Consider the following 20,881-nt stretch of genomic DNA (forward strand, 5'->3'; position numbering starts at 1 on the left):
CTGGGAGGAGCTGAGAGGCCCTGGAAATCCTGGGATTGGCTGGCAACAGGGAATGGTGGAGGGATCTGGAGCCTGAAATCCCCAAAACAGGATTTGGAGCTCCTGGAGTGCAGGATAGGGCAAAACCCTGGGGGCAGATCCAGCAAGGACGAGGTGTCGTGTCTCACCCGGTGGGATCCTGATTTGGATTCCTGATTTTTACTCCAAATCCTTAGAAAATGAGATTTTCTAGGGGTGAATCTTCTTCTCTCTCGTATTTTTACCTTGATGTCCCAATTCCACCAGGAGTGATGTGTTCTCTTCCCACCCCTATGGGGCTCTGGTTTACATTCCCGACTTTTATTCCCAGTCCTAAGAAAATGGGAATTTATAGGAGTAAATCTTCCTTTTTTCCCTCATATTTTTACCTCCAGCTTTCTCCAGTTTGGGATGTTTGGAGCAGCTCTTGGGGCTGAGAGAAAGGAACCACTTCAGCTTTGCTGATGAATTCATGATTTTTGGTCTGAATAATTCAAACCTTGCAGGAATGTGATGCTGCTCCTGCTGAGGTCACCGGGACAGCACAGCCATGATGCCATAGCCCGGGTTTGGGGTGCGGACTCCAATTCCCAGCATCCCCCGGGGTGTCACAGCCCGGTTTGGGGTGCGGACTCCAATTCCCAGCATCCCCCGGGGTGTCACAGCCCGGTTTGGGGTGCGGACTCCAATTCCCAGCATCCCCCGGGGTGTCACAGCCCGGTTTGGGGTGCGGACTCCAATTCCCAGCATCCCCCGGGGTGTCACAGCCGGGTTTGGGGTGCGGACTCCAATTCCCAGCATCCCCCGGGGTGTCACGGCCCGGTTTGGGGTGCGGACTCCAATTCCCAGCATCCCCCGGGGTGTCACAGCCCGGTTGGGGGGTGCGGACTCCAATTCCCAGCATCCCCCGCGGTTCCGGGCCCGCCCTTTCCGCCGGCGCGCGGGGTCGCGGGGTCGCGCCATGAGCTCAGGTCAGGGACCGGCACCGGGATCGGGATGGGGATGGGGATGGGGATGGGGATGGGGGTTGGGATCCGGGAATGGGCTGCGGGTCGGGATCAGGGCCCGGAGCCGCAGAGCAGTGCCGTGGGCTCCAGCCCAGCCCGCGGAGCCGCGGGAGCGGTGTGGTTCCCGTGCCGTCTATTCCTATTTATTCCCGTGTATTCCCATTTATTTCGCTGTATTATTTTGCCTTTCTTCTAAAATTTTGCTTTTTTTTTATTTGCCTTATTATGCTTTCTTTATTCTTTTAAATTTTGCTTTATTCTGTTGCCTTTTTTTTTAATTTGACATTTTTATTTTGCTTTTTTACTTTACTTTAATTATCTTTCTTTTTCGGCTTTATTTGACCTAATTTCAATTTATTTTGCTTTTTTGTTTCCTTATGTTGCCTTCTTTTGTGGCTCGGTCTTTTACTTTCACTTTTTATTTTACAGTTGGCATCGTTATTTTGCTTTAGCTTTGTTTTCCATCTTCGTTTTTATGTTTTTAAATTGTGCTTTATTTCCCTTTTTTCTTTGCATTGTTAGTTTTTTCACTTCATTTATTATTTTTCTTTTGATTTTTTTAATTTTCATTTTCTCCTTTTTTTACTCCAATTTTTTCTGCCTTTTTTTTTTGCTGTATTTCTTTTTTGTTGTTGTTCCAATTGTCTTTTATTTCACTTTATTTTGCTCTTTTATTTTGTTCCGTTTCTCTTTTATTTTGCTTTATTCGACTGTACTTCCCTTTTTATTTTGCTCCACTTCCCTTTTTATTTCACTTTATTTCCCTTTTTTATTGGGCTTTATTTCCTATTTTTATCCCACTTTTTTCCCCTGTTTCCCAGCCCCTCTTCCATCCCAGGACTCTGGGTGGGACCTCCTGGCTCCACATCCCTTGGGAATTCCGGCCCTGGGAATGCAGCCACAGATCTGAGGGGACAGGAATCCCGGGAAGGGCTTTGGGGCGTTCCAAATCCCAAGTCCCCCAAACCCTCCCATCACTCCAAACCTGCCAAACACCAAATCCCTAAACCCTGTATCCCCCAAACCCCAAACCCTCCAAACCCCAAACCCCCCAAACATTCTGAACCCCGCACCCCTAAACCCCAAACCCTCCAAACCACTGAAACCCTCCAAGTCCCTCAAACACTCCAAACCCTAAACCCCAAAGTCTCCCAACCCCCAAACCCTCCAACACCCAAACACTCCAAATCCTCCAACACCCAAACCCTCCAAACCCCAAACCTTCCAAACCCCAAACTCTCCAAACCCCACAGCCAGATCCCCTTGGCCCTCCCCAGAGCTGCTTCCCATGGGTGGATCCCTCCCAGAATTTGGGAATGCTCCCATCTCTCTCCTGTTTGGATCATGGACAGCAGGGGGAATTTGGGGTTGGGAAGGACCCGTCGCCTCTCAGATCCCATCCTGGAGCAATCCCAGGGGTTTTTTCATGGATAAATGACGGAACATGGTGCTGGGTGGGAAGAAGGCACCTGGGCGTTCTGGGTCCATGCAGGGTTCCTGACTGGAATTCCCAGGAATGGGAATGTGGGAGTGGCACTGCCGAACAACCTTTGCCCCTTTCCTGCTGGATTTGCCAGGCTCAGCACCGACATTTCCTGGAGGAAGAGCAGGGAGGGGCAGGGGGGACACCTGTGGGTGCTCCGGGGGTTCTGTCCCTGTGGTGACCCTGCTTGGATCCCCTGGATCCCCTTAAATCCCCCTTGCCCATCCCAATCCCAGTACTGATCCCAATCCACAGCTGAGCAGCACTCGGGGTTCAAAGCTCCCCCTTTTTTCCCTGAGCTCCTTATTTTGAGGGTTGCCAGAGATGTTCCCAGCCTGGTTCCTCACTTCCCAGCGGGAATGCCGGGAGTACAGCCCCCTTCCTACGGGCAGGAGGAGCCCTCGTTTACCCAGAACTGGGAGAAGTGTGGCATTGGGATGTGAACCCCCTGTTTTCCCACTCACACTGCGGTGTTCCCCAGGCTGGAATGTTCCTCGAGCTGCCAGGCACTTCCCTCCAGATCTGCAGCTGGATTTGGGTGACTGGGAAGGGCAGGGCCAGGGAGAATCCCTGTGCCAGAAGGGTTGGAATGGCGGGATCTCGGCCAGTGTCACCAGCACACAGCACAGCCAGTGCTGCCCCCCTCCTGACAGGGGATCTCTCCCAAAAATCTCAACCACAACAGGTGTAGGCGGACAGGGCTGCTGAGAATTCCCAGGAATTTATTCCTCACCTGTCTCAAGGGTTCAATACCTGACTATGGATTTCGCAGCATTGAGGAGTCCAAATCCGGATTTTCCATGTCCCCATCTTGGATCAGGCCCGTCTCAGGCTTTGTTCCTTCAGCCTTGGGCTGTTTTTCTGGGAGGACCCAACTGCCCAGAAAGACATTTGCTCCGGCAGCACGGGATCACTTTGTGTGGGATCCATGGGAAGGGCAACATGTCCCTGTCCCATGTCCCTGTCCCAGCTGGGATCAGTTCCTGGGGGATCCATGGGAAGGACAGGAGAACCACCAGGATCTCATCTCAATGCCGCACTTGGCCACAGATCTCCCATCTCTGGAAGATCCTCCTGGATTCAGTCTCACCCTCTGTGACCTAAACACTTCCTTAGGTTCTCTCTCCTTCCTGGCTTTTGCCTTATCCTGATTTTCCATGTCCCCATCTCCAAGGGCCTGGGTTGGCCTTGCCAACCCCATCCCATCAACCTCAGTGGCTGGAACAGAAATTCCCATGGATGGAGCTTCCTGCTCTTATGTGCAGCTTCCAGCCTGTGTGGGTGAATGGATGGAGGGATGGATGGATGGATGAGGGATGGAAGGATCCATGGATAGATGGACAGACGGATGGTGCTGCCCAGGGACCATCCAGCAGGAATCACGGGAGCAGCGGGACATTTCCAAGCCCCCGGGGTTTTGTTTGCTTCCAGAAAGGGGCTTGGGAAGGGCCAGGGCTGCTGGAGAAGTCCCTAGGAGTAGTATCTGTCTGTTTTCCATGTGCACCTGCACTGGGGAGGGAGCTCCGACTCGGATCCACATCCTGGGACAAGGACCTGGCATTCCCAGCTGATGCCCAGCCAGGTCTTGGATCCCGATCCCATCCCGGCTCCCGGCTCTGCGCCCTGGAGTCCGAGGGTTCATCCCCCCCGCCAGGATGTGCGGTGGCTGTGGGAGCGTCCAGAGCAGCCTCTTCCCAAATTTCGGGCAGAGAGGACAGGGCAGGGCCTGGACACGGAGCCGGGCAGCTGCGGGGAATTCCAGGTGGGGCTTTGGCCGTGCAAATCCATCATCAGTGCGGGATCTTGGCTCCCGTCTTCCCGGCACAAGCCGGGCCGGTGTATCTGAGATTCCAGCCTCTCCTGGCTGTTATCCTCCGCCTGATCCCTGTTCTAGCGGCAGAGAGGGAAGCAGAGAGCGGAGCTCTGTGCAGGCTCCGGGGAAATTCCCGGGATCCGGAGGCGGAGGAGGGACATCCCGGAGCCCCTGCGCCGTGTTTGCCGACAAGGAGCGGCCTCGGTGCCGCGGCGGCGCCGCTCCCAGCCCGAGCGATCCCACCGTGACCGATCCCAGCCCGACCGATCCCGTCCTTCCCGGTCCCGTTCCCACCGGGAGCGGCTCCGATCGCGTTCCCGGCGGGATGAGGCGGGGTGAGTCAGTGCCGAGGCTTTTCCTCACCTGCCGAGCTTTGGGAACAGCCAGGATGGGAACGGGAGGGGAGAAATCCCACGGGGATGGGGCTGGAATGCCCCGGGACAGGGCTGTGCGGAGCCGCTCGGTTCCTTGGTGTGTTGCTTCAGGATCTAGAAAAGTCGGGATAGCTCTGTTAAGTAGCCGGGCAGGCCGGGCCGGGCTTCCCATCACCCAGAGGCTCCGGGAAGGGAATTAGGCTGTTTCCAGGTTGTTTGGATACTTTTCCCCCTGCTGCAGATCCCGGGAAGAGCCCTTGAGCGAGATCCCCACCCTGCCCCATCCTTTGTCCTGCCCTTGGGAGGGGCGACCCTCCCGCCGTCCCTGCAGCTGGAATTCCGCCTTTTTGCAGAATTTGAGGCTGGCACTGGGGACAGCTGACCCCTCCATTCCTTTTCTTGGCTCCTGGGACAGCTTTTGTTTTACTGAGCCGTCCCCAGGCTCATCCCCCAATTCCTCCCCTCCAGGATTTATCCCACAGAGCAGCAGCAGCGGCTGCGTGAGCTGGAGATGGATCCCTCACCACCGGGATCACCAAAGCCAGGGAATGGTTTTAATTAATGGCTTTTATCCCCTGCAGAGGAGCTTTGGGGTCAGTCAGGGAGCAGCAGGAATCCAGCCACGGCGGTTTTTCCAGTGTAAATCCTTGAGCCAGTCTCGGCGCCCTCTTGGAAACCCGGGCTCAGGCTGGAAATATCCACGTGTTCCAGGAGTGGGAACAGCTCCTGGCTCCGTGGTTGTGCCACGTGTTGCCTCCCCACTGCTGCTCTGAGATCCCAGTGTTGGGAATGTTGTGACTCGTAATCCATCCTGGATGTAGGGAATGAGCAGGTTCAGTGACTCGTAATCCATCCTGGATTTAGGGCACGAGCAGGTTCAGCTTCAGAGTTTTGGGGTGCAGCAGAGCCCAGCGGGAATCGGAGCATGGTTAAAACTGGGAAATGCCAATGTTTTGGCAGCCAGGAGCAAACCCAGTGAGCAAACAAGGAGCAAACGAGCTGGAAAAGTGGCAAGGAGGGCTTGCCTGGCTCCAGCCCAGCCCCGCTCCCTTCCCGTGCCCACTGAGCCGCTGGGATAACGCCAGAAATCCCGGGGCCACTCCGGCGTCGTCCCCGTGACCATCACGTGCCCGGGAGGGTGACAGGGCAGCGATCCCGGCTGGATGGGCCAGGAGCCACCTCCTCCTCCTGGGACTGACCGGGGATGGCATCGCCGGGAGCCTGTCCTCAGGGATAACCAGCCCCTCTCCTGACCCTTCTCTGCGTTTTTGGTGCATTTGCAGACAGCAGCCGGCTGCTGGGGGCCCAGCGCCCAGGCTACGGGACACTGCAGCCAGACACGGACCCCGCCGGAATGGTAGGTCCGGTCTGGGGGTTCTCCGTGGGGATAGCTCCAGATCCCGGGGTTCCCCACACCCCCAGGGGCCGCTTTTCCAACCCCTTGGGTTTCCCTATCTGGGGGTCGGTCAGGCCGGGATTTGGGGCATTTAGGGTTTAATGGTTGGGAATCAATTTTAGCTGGTTTTATGACTAAGCAGCGGGGTGCAGGTGATTCCCAGTGATCCCCAGTGACTGATTCCCAGCGATTCCCTCTCCAGGAGGTCAGGGGCTACCAGCGCAGGACGTGGCGGGTGCTGCTGTGCCACGTGGGCTCCGTGCTGAGCGCGGGGCTGCTCCTGCTGCTCTTCCACTGGAAGCCCAGCCTGGAGGTGCAGGCCAAGTGCAAACCCTGCGCCCTGGGCCAGGCGGACTGGCTCATCATCAGGGTGAGTCCCAGGGGATCCCAGCCCAGGCTGGGGTACTGGGAGTCTGGGGTGGGATTCTGGGAGTCCAGGGTGGGACTCTGTGGATTCAGGGTTGGATTCTATGGACTGGGAGTTGGATTCTGTGAGTCTGGGGTTGGATTCTGTGGGTCTGGGGTTGGATTTTGTGGATCCAGTTGGACTCTGTAGATCCAGGGTTGGATTTTGTAGATCCAGGGTTGGATTCTGTGGGTCTTGCATCAGATTCTGTGGAACTGGGGTTGGGCTCTGTGGATCTGGGGTTAGATTCTGTGGATCTGGGGTTATGTTCTGTGGATCTGGGGTTAGATTCTGTGGAGCTGGGGTTGGGTTCTGTGGATCCAGGGTTGGATTTTGTGGATCCAGGGTTGAGCTCTGCCCCGGGTTCCCAACAGGACCCTGGGAATGTTCCCCTCCTTGTCCTCCTGCCTGTGTCTGGCATCTCCTTTCCTCAAGCACCAGATTATTACAGGAATTTATTATCATTATTATTATAATTCCTAGAATTATCCCATTCCAGGAATCATTATTATTCCTACAATAACTCCACATTCCCCCCCTTCCATCCCAACCTATCCATCTTGGAATTTCTCCTCATTGTCCCCAGACCTGAGACACCATCTGGGATGGGTGGCCAGGGCCTTCCCGGGACTCTGGAAGGAGCTGGGAACACTCCGGGCGCTCCCAGTTCCACCTCCAGCCCATCCCTGTGTTTCAGGACCGTTTTGGGCAGTGCTTCACCACCAAGGTGCTGACGGAGCCGCTGGGCGAAGCCGGGTGAGCCAGGCCCTGTCCCCGCGGGATCTGGGAGCCTCTCCTGGCTCGGGGTGGCAGCCCAGGGCTGAGCCAGATTTACCCTGGCTCTGGGGCAAGCCAGGGCTGAGCCCAGCTCTGCCCTGGCCGTGGGGCAAAGGCTGGGGCTGTGCTCTGGCTGTGGGGCAGGCTGGGGCTGTGTTCTGGCCGTGGGGCAAAGGCTGGGGCTGTGCCCTGGCTGTGGGGCAAAGGCTGGGGCTGTGCTCTGGCCGTGGGGCAGGCTGGGGCTGTGCCCTGGCCGTGGGGCAGGCTGGGGCTGTGTTCTGGCCGTGGGGCAGAGGCTGGGGCTGTGCCCTGGCCGTGGGGCAGGCTGGGGCTGTGCCCTGGCTGTGGGGCAGGCTGGGGCTGTGCTCTGGCTGTGGGGCAGAGGCTGGGGCTGTGCTCTGGCTGTGGGGCAGGCTGGGGCTGTGCCCTGGCTGTGGGGCAGAGGCTGGGGCTGTGCCCTGGCTGTGGTGCAGAGGCCGGGGCTGTGGGGCAGGCTGGGGCTGTGCCCTGGCTGTGGGGCAGGCTGGGGCTGTGCCCTGGCTGTGGGGCAGAGGCTGGGGCTGTGCCCTGGCTGTGGGGCAGGCCGGGGCTGTGCCCTGGCCGTGGGGCAGGCTGGGGCTGTACTCTGGCTGTGGGGCAGAGGCTGGGGCTGTGCCCTGGCTGTGGGGCAGAGGCTGGGGCTGTGCCCTGGCTGTGGGGCAGGCCGGGGCTGTGCCCTGGCCGTGGGGCAGGCTGGGGCTGTGCTCTGGCCGTGGGGCAGGCTGGGGCTGTGCTCTGGCTGTGGTGCAGAGGCCGGGGCCATGGGGCAGAGGCTGGGGCTGTGCCCTGGCTGTGGGGCAGGCTGGGGCTGTGCCCTGGCTGTGGGGCAGGCTGGGGCTGTGTTCTGGCTGTGGGGCATGCTGGGGCTGTGCCCTGGCTGTGGGGCAGGCAGGGGCTGTGCCCTGGCTGTGGGGCAGGCTGGGGCTGTGTTCTGGCTGTGGGGCAGGCTGGGGCTGTACCCTGGCTGTGGGGCAAAGGCTGGGGCTGTACCCTGGCTGTGGGGCAGGCTGGGGCTGTGGGGCAGGCTGAGGCTGTGCCCTGGCTGTGGGGCAGGCTGGGGCTGTGCTCTGGCTGTGGGGCAGGCTGGGGCTGTGGGGCAGGCCGGGGCTGAGCACAGTTCCCCCGCAGGCTGGAGCAGCCCCCCGGCGCGCGGCAGGACCCCAGCAGCAGCAGCAGCAGCAGCAGCAGCAGCGTGGCCGTGGCGGTGCCGGATGCGGGGGAGAGCCGCGACACCGTCCGGCTCCACGACAAGGACGAGGTGGCCCCAAGGACCTTCCCCGCCTCCAGCCTCTCTCCCTGTCCCTGGACTCTCCACTCACACCTCTTTTTCCCCTCCCTGTCTGACAGAAGAACACCCTGAGGTATTACCTGTTCCAGGGAATGCGCTACGTGTGGCTGGAGCGGCAGCAGGCCTTCTGCAGAGTCAGGTATTCCCAGATCCCGGCATATCCTGCTCCATCAGCTCCTTCAGGATCCTCCTGCCCCCGGCAGCACTGCACATCCCTTGATGCCTTTTTTGGGGCTCTCTAAAAACAGAGGCCGGACAGAATTAATGGAATAAAAAGCACTTGTATTTACTGAAGGGCCCTCAGGTACATTTCGAGCAAACAAAGCCCCCAGGGGCTACACCCAAAAATGGACCACGGGTCAGGGGTTTCACACTTTTATAAGTTTGGTTCATTGGTAATGAAGTCATTTACCCCAAGTTTGCTCCCCAAAGCTCACTTTTGTTTCCATTTCTCGGGGCCTGAGGCAGTGAGGTGTCCTTGATTCCCAGAGGAATTGCTGTGTCTGACCAAAATGGGAGAACAGCAGCTCACACTGTGTGTGGAGTCTAGAGTTACACACTAAAGAACTGCAAGATTACAAATACATGAAAAATACAAAAGCTGAAGTCCTAAGGCATTGCCCTCAGCACTACCAAGCCTTTGGAGCCATCCCTGCTGCCCTCGGGGTGCTCCCAGGAACCGGCCGGGGCGGTTTGGCAGAGCCGGACGCTCCCGGTTCTCGCACTGTGCCCCTTTTGTTGCCTTCCCTTGGCAGTCGTGGGCTGTGGAGAGGCCAAGGCACAGGGCACTCTCCCTTCCCAGAGGGGTGGGTTTGTCCCCAGCACTTGGCCGTGCTCTTTGTTCCGCCGTTCCTGCTGCTTGTGACTCGGTTTCCCTGTTTTTCTTTGCCCCCAGTGTCCTGGACGAGGGCTGGACCTGCGCAGAGCTGCACCTGTGCCGGGCCGGGCTGGACCAGCAGGAGCACGGCGCCAGGTGGGGCTGCCACCTCCTGGGAAGCACACATAAGGCTTTTCCAGGGAGCAGGAAATCCCGGAGCCTCGGCTTTCCTTGCGCTCAGACCCCACTGCCAGGCGGGATGGAATTCCTGGGATTGGCACCTCCACATAACCCGGCTCCTCGGGGAGGTCTGGGCAGCACGAGGGGCCCTTGGGTTGGAAATGTAGCTTTTTCCCAAGGATAAAAATCCTTCCCTCTTTTCCCAGCAATAAAACTCCTTCCCTCTTCTCCCAAGGATGAATTTCCTTCCCTTCAGTTTCCCAGGGTTAAAATTCCTTCCTTTCATTTCCCAAGGATAAAACTCCTTCCTTCTCCTTGCCCAAAGATGAAATTCCTTCCCTCACCTTTCCCAAAGATGAAATTCCATCCCTTTCTTTTTCCAAGGATGTAATTCTCCTTTCCCAAGGATAAAATTCCCTCTGCCCTTCTCCCCCTGCAGGAGGAAGATCTATGGCCCCAACCTCATTGAGGTGCCCGTCAAGTCCTACGCCAGGCTCCTGGTGGAGGAGGTGGGTTCCCAAGCAGATTTTCCCCGGACAGATCCCTCCCCTGCTCCCTGTCCCTCTCTGGAAGCACTTCCCAGCCCTTGGGAAGGGAGGAGAGGATTTTGGGAGAAGGCAGAGCCGTGGAGGGGACCCTTCCTGACCCTCTGGGCTTGGGCACAGCAGCCCCCAGGGGTTCTGGGGGTAGCTGAGCATCCTCAGGAGCAGCATCTAGGGAAATTTCCATAGGGAAATCCAGGGAATGAAGAGTTTAGGGGATGCCAGCCCCAGGGAAGGGCCCAAGGAAGGGCTGGGTTCTCCTCTGCATCTGGGAGCCTGGAGGGCTCACAATGGGCTGGAGGAAGCTTTTCCTCCTCCAAGGAGCCTGGAGAAGTTCCTCCCACCTGGAAATCCCATACTGGGCTGGATCAAGCTTTTCCCCTTCCAAGGAGCCTGGAAATCCCATACTGGGCTGGAGGAGGTTCTCCCACCCCAAGGAGGTCTCCCAGTGAGCTCCCAGAAGTTCTCCCTGCTCCCAGACCTGTGTTTTCTCCCCGCTGCAGGTGCTGAATCCCTTCTACATCTTCCAAGTGCTCAGCATGGTGCTGTGGGTGTGCGATGCCTATTACTACTACGCCGCCTGCATCTTCCTCATCTCCACCTTCTCCCTGGGGCTGTCCCTCCACGAGACGCGCAAGGTGCTGGGGGCACTGGGGTCACAGCCCCGCTCCAGGGGAGGGCAGCCCTCCCCTGGCTCTCCTCGTCCTCCAGCCCTGCTTCCCAGCCCTCAAGACCCTTTTTAGGGATGGTTTCCCACCATCCTCCAAACACCCAAACCCTCCAAACCCTGAAGCCTCCAAATCCCAAACCCTCCAAATCATCCAAACTCCCCAAATCCTCCAAACCCCCCAAACACCCCAAACCCTCCAAACCCTAAACCCTCCAAACCCCAAAGCCTCCAAACCCCAAAGCCTCCAAACCCCCCAAATACCCCAAACCCTCCAAACCCTAAACCCTCCAAAGCCCAAATCCCACGTTTTTGGGGTGGATTTTGACTGCTCCCTCCCTCCCAGCAAAGCACCACACTGCGGAACATGGCCAAGATGTCTGTGGGGGTTCGGGTCCGGCGGCCCGGCGGAGGTGAGAGGGAAGATTCTTGGGATGGTTGTTGGGATGATGTCCCTTTGGGATCCCAGATCTGCACCCAGTGTTGGGATAGGTGGGAATAATGTTGGGATGCACAGGAATGATGTTATTTTACATGGGAGTAATGTTATGAGATACCAGAATAATGTTGGGATAGGTGGGAATAATGCTGTGATATGTGGCAAGAATGTTGGACACATGGGAGTAATGTTGGGATACATGGGAATAGTGTTAGGATACATGGGAATAATGTTGGGATACATAGAAATAATGTTATTATATATGGGAATAATGTTATACATGGGAATAATGTTATAAGACAGGAATGATGTTCAGATACGTGGGGATAATCTTATGAGACACTGGAATAATTTTGGGGTCCAATTAGTAGAAGATGCCTCTGCCCACATGAAAGTGCAAATGAGATCATATTCCAAAGCCAATGTGGATTTAATTTAACAGGAGATTTCAGGGAAAGAGAGAGAGACATTGATTATAAGGATAATACCCCCATGAATCCCTGCCCTGTCCCACCAGCCCCTTTCCTCCTGCTCTTTCCCAGTGCTGGAATCCCTGGGGTTCCTCCAGAGGTTCCATTTTTCCTACAGCCCTAATCCTGGCTATCCACAGGCGTTAGTGCCACCCCTGCCGCTTGGGATGTCACCTGTGTGAGGCCTTGCTGCCTTCCTCAGGCTTTGCCATGCTGGGAATTCTGCTCTGGATCAGCTATCCCCTGGCCTGGCATCTCAATTTCCAACCTCCAAGGAATTAACCCCTTCCTGTTTGCCACCTTAGTCCATGGGGATTCCTTCCTAGTACCTGGAGATGGATTAACCCTGCTCCCCAAGCCCTAAGCAGGGCTCTCCAGATGCCTGGAGATGAGCCAGCCCCGTTCCCCAAGGCCTGAGCAGGGTTCTCCCGGTGCCTGGAGAAGGATGAACCGCGTTCCCCAGGCCCTGAGCAGGGTTGTGTTCCAGAGGAGCTGGTGGTCAGCTCGGCAGAGCTGGTGCCCGGGGACTGCATCCATCTGCCCGCGGCCGGGGCGGTGCTGCCCTGCGACGCCGCGCTGCTGACGGGAGAGTGCATGGTCAACGAGAGCCTGCTGACCGGTGAGCCCTTCCCAACACCCCGCTGCCCCGGAGCGCCTGCCGAGGGCAGAGGCCACACAAGGTTAACAGAATAAACGTGGGTATTTGTTAAAGGCTTCCACAGATACACCTTGGGCAGTCAGAAGCCTCCGAGGCTACACCCAGGGTGGGCGATGGTCATCAGTTTTTCAGACAATTATAAATTTGGTTCATTTGCGTATCAGAGGTTAATCCTCCAATTAGAGCTTCAGGTTATGAAGTCGTTTACCCCCAGTTTCCTCCTGCCCCAATTCACTTCTGTTTTCACTTCTCGGGGCCTGAGGTTGTCGGATGTCCTTGAGTTTCAGGCCCAGACAAGAATTGTGTCTGTCCAAAATGAGAGAACAGCAGCTGGCACTCTACGTGGAGTTTAGAGTTAGGCACTAATGCAGTCCAGGATTTGAAAACCATAAAAACTCAAACCCTAAAGCATCACATTCCCACGAGATTCAGTCAGAGTCACCCCATCTGGTTGGCCTCTGAGGCCCCTGGGGTGACAATCCCCCCGGAATGTCCTGGGCAGGGGAGAGTGTGCCAGTGATGAAGACGCCGCTGCCGGCGGGCGGGCAGGCGGCCGGAGCCACGTACTGCCCCGAGGAGCACCGGCGCCACACGCTGTTCTGCGGGACGCAGGTCATCCAGGCCAGGGCCTACGTGGGCGGGGAGGTGCTGGCTGTGGTCACCCGCACAGGTGAGGCTGTGGGGGATAGTCCTGGGGTGGATCCTGGGATGAATCCCGGGATGGATCCGTGCCCTTGGGAGCAGTGCCATGCGGTGATCCCTGCCTGTCCCGCAGGGTTCTGCACAGCCAAGGGGGACCTGATCAGCTCCATCCTCTACCCCAAACCTGTGAGCTTCAAGTTCTACAAAGATGCCGTGAAGTTTGTGCTCTTCCTTGCCATCCTGGGTAGGTCTAGAATCCCTAGTGGAATCCCAGAGGTGCATACTGGAGCAGCCAAATTCCTGGAATGGAATTCTGTTCCAGCTCCCTGCTGGGCTGTGCTTTGTAACCAAGCTTGTTCTCCCCGGCACAGCTCTCATCGGCACCTTGTACAGCATCCTCATCTTGGTTAGGAACCAGGTAGGGCTGGTGGGCCGGGAGAGCCCTCAGGGATCCGTTGGGGGAGGGGTGCCCCCCCTTGTTCCTCCTCCTTCTCCTCCTCCTTTGTCCCAGGTCCCCGTGGGACAAATCATCATCCGTGCCCTGGATCTGGTCACTGTCATCGTGCCGCCAGCGCTGCCAGCCGCCATGACCGTGGGCACCATTTACGCCCAGAACCGGCTGAAAAAACAGGGAATCTTCTGCATCAGCCCCCCCCGGATCAACCTGTGTGGGAAGATCCGCCTGGTGTGCTTCGACAAGGTGAGCCGGGCCGGGCGGGCGCGGCGGCGCCGGCGCCGGGGTTCTGCGGACCCACCACGCTGTGCCCGCAGACGGGAACGCTGACCCAGGAGGGGCTGGACGTGTGGGGCGTGGTGCCCCTGGAGCAGCAGCGCTTCCTGCCCATCGTGCACGAGCCCCGCTGCCTGCCTGCCGGCGCCCTGCTCTATGCCCTGGCCGCGTGCCACGCCGTGTCACCGCTGCGGGGACAGCTCGTCGGGGACCCCGTCGACATCAAGATGTTGGAATCCACCGGCTGGGTGAGGCGGGAGCTGTGGGGCCCGAAGGGGAGGTGTTGGGAATCTCGGTGGTTCTGGGCTCTCTGTGCGTGGATAAGCTCAGCAGGGTTTTGTTTTGCCCTCTTGGCTTCAGCGCCTGGAGATGATGGAGGAGGAGGAGGAAGGGGAGCTCCCAGTGTTCCAGCAGTTCGAGATGAAGGTCTTGGCTGTGGTGAAACCTCCACCGGAGGAGGAGCAGCCTCGGGACAGGGTAACCCCATGGCACAGCTCCCCACTCTGCTACATCCTGGAGAAATTTCTGCCTCCTGGCGGAACTCCTGCCTCCTGGAGGAACTCCTGCCCAGCCCTGACCCCACCTGCTCTCCACAGAGGCACCAGGCCCCCGTGGGGATCCTGCGGCGTTTCCCGTTCTCCTCCTCCCTCCAGAGGATGAGTGTCCTGGTCAAGCTGCCCGGGGAGGCCTCGGCCCACGCCTACGTCAAGGGTGCTCCAGAGATGGTGGCCAGTCTGTGCAGGAAGGAAACTGGTTTGTACTGGGAGGGGGGCTCACCCCCAGTCCTGCTGGCTGCATCCATGAGGCTCATCCCACAGGGAATTATCCTCAGGAATGCTGTGAGGCAGCTCCCAAAGGCTTTGGGGTGCCTCCAGCCACGTGGAGGGAAAGGAAACAGGAGCCACAAGATGGGGTTGCGGGCTTCCCCTAGGCCAGTATGGGATTTCCAGGCTCCTGGAAGTGGAGAGAGCTTCCTCCAGCCTGTCCTGGGATCCCCAGGCTCCTTGGGGTGGGAAAACATCCCCCAGCCCATCCTGGGATCTCCAGGCTCCCTGACGAGCAGCTGTTTGTGAGCACCAAACCCCAGAGCTCCGTGTCCCTTCTCTGGAGCCGGGGTTCCCTCAGGAGCCATTCCGGCCTCACTTTTCCAGTGCCCCCGGATTTCTCCCAGATGCTCCGGCACTACACCACTGACGGGTTCCGGGTCCTGGCTCTGGCCTGCAAAGTCCTGGGCACGGTGGCCACCTTCGAGGAGGCCCTGCAGCTCCCCAGGTCCGTGACAGTGATTGCTCCTACCTCCTCTCTCGCTCCCAGCATTTCCAGTGATGTCCTGCAGGGAATTCAACCCTAATCCACATGGGGGGAATTCCTGGCTGATTCCCAGATGGATTTTAGCTGTTCACACCCCTTGATCCTCTCTGCTGGTGTTGGAGGTGATGAAAGGCTCCTTGTCTCCCACCAGGGACTCTGTGGAGAGTGGCCTGAACTTCCTGGGGTTCCTGGTCATGAAGAACGTCCTGAAGCCGGAGTCTGCGCCCGTGATTGAGCTGCTGAGGAGCGCCAACATCCGCCCCGTCATGGTGACAGGTGACCCTGGGAGGGACCGGGAGCTGGGGAGGGACAGTCCTGGCGGTGTGCGAGGGGAAGGGGCTTTCCCACCAGGAACCCCACCACGGATCCCAGCAAGAACCTCACCAGGGATCCCACAAGGAATCTCACCAGGAACCCGAGCAGGGATCCCAGCAGGGATCCCTCGTGGAATCCCACCAGGAATCTGTGCCCGAAGCAGCTGTGGGGCCACCCCGAGGGTTCCTGGATCCTGGCTTGTCATTCCTTCGCTCAGGATGCACGATCCACTGGTCGGCTCAGGGTGTGGACATTTTTTGGGTGGAAGAACTCATTGTTCTGCTGTCCTTCCCCTAAATATTGCTGTTTGAAATCCCAAATTCCATGGGGCTGCAGGGGGTGTAGAGTCACCTCTGAGTGTTTTCCAGGCAGGAGAACAGGGCTTGAACCCACATTTCTTTGGGTCAGGGCAGGCAGGAGGTTTTGGAGAAAAGAAGAGGAAAGTAAAACCACTGTGATGGCCGGGAGAGGGGACACCGCAGCTTTGAGCTGCTCCTCTTGTCCTGGAAATCCCAGAGCCTCCTTCCTGATGCCCCACGTGTCTCGAGCAGGGGACAACATGCTGACAGCCATGAACGTGGCCCGGGGGTGCCGCATGGTGGAGCCCACGGAGGGCGTGATCTTTGTCACGGCCTCGCCGCCCAGCCGCGACAAACCCGCCACCCTCAAGTTCGTCCTGGCTGAGCATTCCCAGGGCGAGGAGCAGCCCGAGGTGAGAGCTCAGGGCACCTTTTGGGAGCCCAAACTGCCCAGGCAGTCTTACAGGGCTCAGTTTTTTGTGGAATGCCAGAATTCCAGCATGATTTGGGTCAGGAGGGACTTTAAAGCTCATCCTGTTCCATGGGCAGGGACACTTTCCACCATCCCAGAGTGCTCCAAGCCCCCGTGTCCAGCCTGGCCTTGGACACTTCCAGGGATCCAGGGGCAGCCACAGCTTCTCTGGGCCCCCTGTGCCAGGACCTGCCCACGCTCACAGGGAGGAATTTCTTCCCAGAATCTGTGAAATCTGGCTTGAGTGGGTTGAGATGGACCTCAAAGCTCATCCTATTCCAGGGGTGGGAAGGGCTTTTCCAGCATCCTGAGAGGCAATCAAGGCTGTGATCCTGCCCTTCGTAAATACATCTTTGGGAGAGGTTCTGCTGCTCCTGCCTTTCCCTGGAGCACTTCCAAGGATCCAGGCTGGAATGACAGCTCCAAACACCACCCCATGGATGCTGCCAGGTCCTGCTCCAGGCTGGGCATGGAGAGCTGGGTCAGCCCAGCCCTGCCCCCCAAAGAGCCCCACTGGGAACTGGGATTTCGGGGAGCCATTCCCACTGCTCCGGGCAGATCCTGGCTCGGCCCTGGGGCTCCACAGGGATTGGGGCTGCAGAGCTGGAGCTGTTTTCCTGGCAGGGGCTGCAGCAGCGGGACAGACCCTCCCTCCCACCCCGGCACTGCCACCTGGCTCTCAACGGGAAATCCTTCCAGGTGGTCTGCGAGCACTTTGCCGACCTCCTGCCCAAGGTGAGTCTGGCCCGGAGCCCTGGGTGGGTGGGGAACCTTCCCGTGGGATTGGGAACCTTCCTTCAGTTTGACCTCTCTGGGGATTCCCACTGTGCCCTCACAGCTCCCAGTCAGAGCTCCCTGCAGGTGTTTCTTTGGCTGGTCTGAGGTTCCCTATCCCTGGTCTGGACATTCCCTGTTCCCTGCTGGACATTCCCAGTGCCCTGCTGGTCATTCCCTGTTCCCTGCTGGACATTCCCACTTCCCTACTGGTCATTCCCATTGCCCTGCTGGACATTCCCAGTGCCCTGCTGGACATTCCCAGTGCCCTGCCCAGCTGGGAATGCCGCTGGATGCTGACAGATCCTGCCCCGTTGGCAGATCCTGCTCCAGGCCACCGTGTTCGCCCGCATGCTGCCCGAGCAGAAGACCCAGCTGGTGTGCAGCCTGCAGGAGCTCAAGTAAGGCCCAGGGGATGGATGCCAGGGGAATAATCCTGGAATTATGGGATGGGTTACATTGGGAGACACCTCCAACATCACCTGGTGACACCAATGCTAGGGGCAGGGACACTTCCACTGGTGGCTCCAGCCTGGAACGGGGCAGCCGCAGCTTCTCTGGGCTGAGCCAGGGTGTTCCCCACTCCCTGAGGAATGCGGGGTCCCTTTCCCGTGTTCTCTGAGGCGTGTGGGGCTCCTTTCCCGCAGTTACTGCGTGGGGATGTGCGGGGACGGTGCCAACGACTGCGGGGCGCTGCGGGCGGCCGACGTCGGCATCTCCCTGTCCGAGGCCGAGGCGTCGGTGGCCTCGCCCTTCACCTCCCGCGTGGCCACCATCGAGTGCGTGCCCAGGGTCATCCGGTGAGCGGGGCAATCTCAGGAATGCCGGGGGAATCCCGGGAATGCTGCTGTTCCCCGCGGGATTGCTCCCGGGGAGGGGTGGCTGGTGGTGATGCCGTGTCCCCCTCCAGGGAGGGCCGGTGCTCCTTGGTCACCTCCTTCGGGGTCTTCAAGTACATGGCCCTGTACAGCCTGGTGCAGTTCGTGTCCGTGCTCCTGCTCTACACCGTGAGTCCCACCCTGAATCCCTGCTTTTCTTGGGAATTTCTGGGGTATTGATGCCTTGTGGGGCTCTCTAAAAACAGAGGCCAGACAGAATTAAGGAAATAAAATGCGCTTGTATTTACTGAAGGTTTTACTCAGGTACATTTGGGGCAGACAAAGCCCCCAGGGGCTACACCCAAAAATGGACCACAGGTCACAGGTTTCACACTTTTATATGTTTGGTTCATTTGTATATCAGGGGTTAATCCTCCAATTCCAGCTTCAGGTAATGGAGTCATTTACCCCAAGTTTGCTCCCTCCAGCTCACTTTTGTTTCCATTTCTTGGGGCCTGAGGCAGTGGGGTGTTCTTGATTCCCAGGCTCAGAGAGGAATTGTTGGTTCTACCCGTAATGGGAGAACAGCAGCTGACGCTGTGTACGGAGTTGAGAGTTATAAAGAACTGCAGGATTACAAACGTACGAAAAACAGAAAAGCTAAAATCACAAGGCATCAGTGCCAGCTGGGTCTGAGCCTGTCCCTTTCCTCCTCCCCAGATCAACACCAACCTGAGCGATTTCCAGTTCCTGTTCTTTGACCTGGTCATCACCACCACGGTGGCCGTGCTGATGGGGCGCACGGGGCCGGCGCCGGCGCTGGGCGTGCAGCGGCCGCAGGGAGCCCTGATCAGCGGGCTGGTGCTGGGCAGCCTCCTGCTGCAGACAGCCCTGCTCATCACCGTGCAGGTCCTCAGCTACTTCATCACCATCTCACAGAGCTGGTGAGGGCCCGGAGTCTGGTAATCCTGGGATTCTGGGGTTGGAAAAGGTCAAGTCCAACCATTGGTCCCTGTTGGGCACTAAACCCCAAGTGCCACGTCTGTGAGTTTTTTGGACACTTCCCGGGGTGGTGATTCCACCCTCCCCTGGGCAGGCTGTTCTGGTGCTTTGCAGCTCTTCACATGAGGAAATCTTTCCCAATATCCCATGTGAACCCTGCCCTGGTTTCCTGTGGGTTTGGTGACGGGGACGGCACCAAGGTTGTGGCAGAGCCCAGGGTTTGTTCTGGGATTTGAGATCTGGCAGCTGACAGGGAACCATGGAGCATCCTCAGGTGGAAGGGATCATCCAGTCCAACCCCTGGCCCTGCACAGACACCCCAACAATCCCACCCTGGGCACCCCTGGCAGCGCTGTCCAAAGGCTCCTGGAGCTCTGGGGCCGTGCCCATTCCCTGGGGAGCCTGGGCAGTGCCCAGCACCCTCTGGGGAAGAACCTTTCCTAATTTCCAACCTAAACCCCCCTGGCACAGCTCCCATTCCCAAGGGATCTATCCCTGGTCCCAGAGCAGAGACTGGAGCTGCCCCTGCTCTTCCCTTCATGGGGAAGTTGTAACTATGATGGAGAACAAGGTCCAGACCCTCCCTTGGCCTCTGCTGCTGACCGTGTCCCCTGTCCCCCGGCCTAGGTACGTCCCCCTGAACAGCACGGTGACAGCGCCCCAGAACCTGCCCAACTACGAGAACACCGTCCTGTTCTGCATCACCGGCTTCCAGTACCTCATCCTGGCCGTGGCCATGTCCAAGGGCTACCCCTTCCGGGAGCCACTCTACACCAACGGTGAGGACACAGGGACACTGAGAGCCACCCACCCCCCTCCTCCTGCCCCTCACCCCGGCCCCTCTCGCCCCCAGTGCTCTTCCTGCTCGTCCTCATCCTGCTCTTCGGCCTGATGATCTGGCTGACTCTGTACCCTCTGGGCTTTCCCAAATCCCTGCTGAAGCTCCAGCGCATCGAGGATTTCCATTTCAAGCTGCTTCTCTTGGGCATCGCTGCCCTCAACTTCTTCGCTGCCTTCGTGCTGGAGGTGGGTCAGAGGGGGCTTTGGGACAGGGCATCCCCCTGGAGCTTCTCCAGGTGGGCACGGGGCTCTCCTGTCCTCCCCCAACCCCATTTCCCTCCCTGCTCTGGCCTCAGACCGCTCTGGATCACGGCTTGTTCGGCTGCTTCCGAAGGCTGCGCCGGAAAAAGGCCTCCAAGAAGCTTTTCAAGAGGCTGGAGAAGGAGCTGAGCCAGCAGCAGCCGGCCTGGCCGCCCCTGGACCAGCCCCTGTTCGCCACACCCAGGATGTCCCTGGCTGTGAGATAGCAGTGCCAGCCGTGCCCTCTGCCCCAGCCCTCGGACACTTCCTTAATTTATTTATCCTGGAAAAAGCCAGGATGCAGCGGGCAGGATCCCTCGGCATCACAGATGTGAATCCCATGGCCACACAGATCCCACAGCCATGCTGATCCCATGGCCACACAGATCCCACAGCCATGCTGATCCCATGTCCATGCTGATCCCACAGCTACAGCGATCCCATGGCCACACTGATCTCATGGCCGTGGTGGCCACAAACCCATGGTGGTTCCACAGCCACACTGATCCCATAGCCAAACTGATCCTGTTGCCACACATCCCACAGCCACACTGATCCCATAGCCAAACTGATCCTGTTGCCACACATCCCACAGCCACACTGATCCCATGGCCATGCTTATCCCATGGCCACACTGATCCCATGGCCATGCTATCCCATGGCCACGCTGATCCCATGTCCACACTGATCCCATGTCCACACTAATCCCATGGTCACGCTGATCCCATGGCCATGCTGATCCCATGGCCACACTGATCCCATGGCCACACTGATCCCATGGCCATGCTGATCCCATGGCCATGCTGATCCCATGGCCACGCTGATCCCATGGCCACGCTGATCCCATGGTCACACTGATCCCATGGTCACGCTGATCCCATGGCCACGCTGACCCCGTGGCTGCAGCCCAGAGGTGGTGGAGGAGAAATGGGCAAGAAGATCCAGAGGAAGAGGAGGATCCAGCCCAGCTCTTCCCACAGCATTCCCCACAATCCCACACTGGCCACCGGGGCCGGGTGGGCCCCTCGTGGCCGGCCCAGGCCAGCAGGAAGGGGGTCCCTGAT

General features: G+C 58.4%; 2 protein-coding genes across 2 annotated transcripts in view; one reads left to right on the top strand and one right to left on the bottom strand.

The window, feature by feature from the left end:
* CROCC (ciliary rootlet coiled-coil, rootletin) overlaps window positions 1-20,881 on the bottom strand; it is a 94,052-nt gene that overhangs the window by 42,360 nt on the left and 30,811 nt on the right. The gene's annotated exons all lie outside the window — the stretch shown is intronic.
* ATP13A2 (ATPase cation transporting 13A2) lies at window positions 947-20,349 on the top strand. The gene is made up of 29 exons (XM_066334432.1): window positions 947-989; window positions 5,979-6,052; window positions 6,294-6,461; window positions 7,195-7,253; window positions 8,442-8,571; window positions 8,661-8,740; window positions 9,497-9,574; window positions 10,038-10,107; window positions 10,644-10,778; window positions 11,154-11,220; window positions 12,204-12,335; window positions 12,877-13,044; window positions 13,150-13,260; window positions 13,388-13,434; window positions 13,528-13,716; window positions 13,788-13,994; window positions 14,107-14,223; window positions 14,343-14,499; window positions 14,898-15,018; window positions 15,209-15,333; window positions 15,924-16,084; window positions 16,768-16,878; window positions 17,239-17,318; window positions 17,565-17,717; window positions 17,828-17,924; window positions 18,456-18,679; window positions 19,365-19,516; window positions 19,591-19,763; window positions 19,874-20,349. The coding sequence occupies exons 1-29, from the start codon at window positions 980-982 to the stop codon at window positions 20,042-20,044; spliced, it is 3,567 nt and encodes a 1,188-aa protein (XP_066190529.1). The 5' UTR covers window positions 947-979; the 3' UTR covers window positions 20,045-20,349.

This window comes from Sylvia atricapilla, chromosome 22 (assembly GCF_009819655.1).
Source record: "Sylvia atricapilla isolate bSylAtr1 chromosome 22, bSylAtr1.pri, whole genome shotgun sequence".
NCBI lineage: Eukaryota > Metazoa > Chordata > Aves > Passeriformes > Sylviidae > Sylvia > Sylvia atricapilla.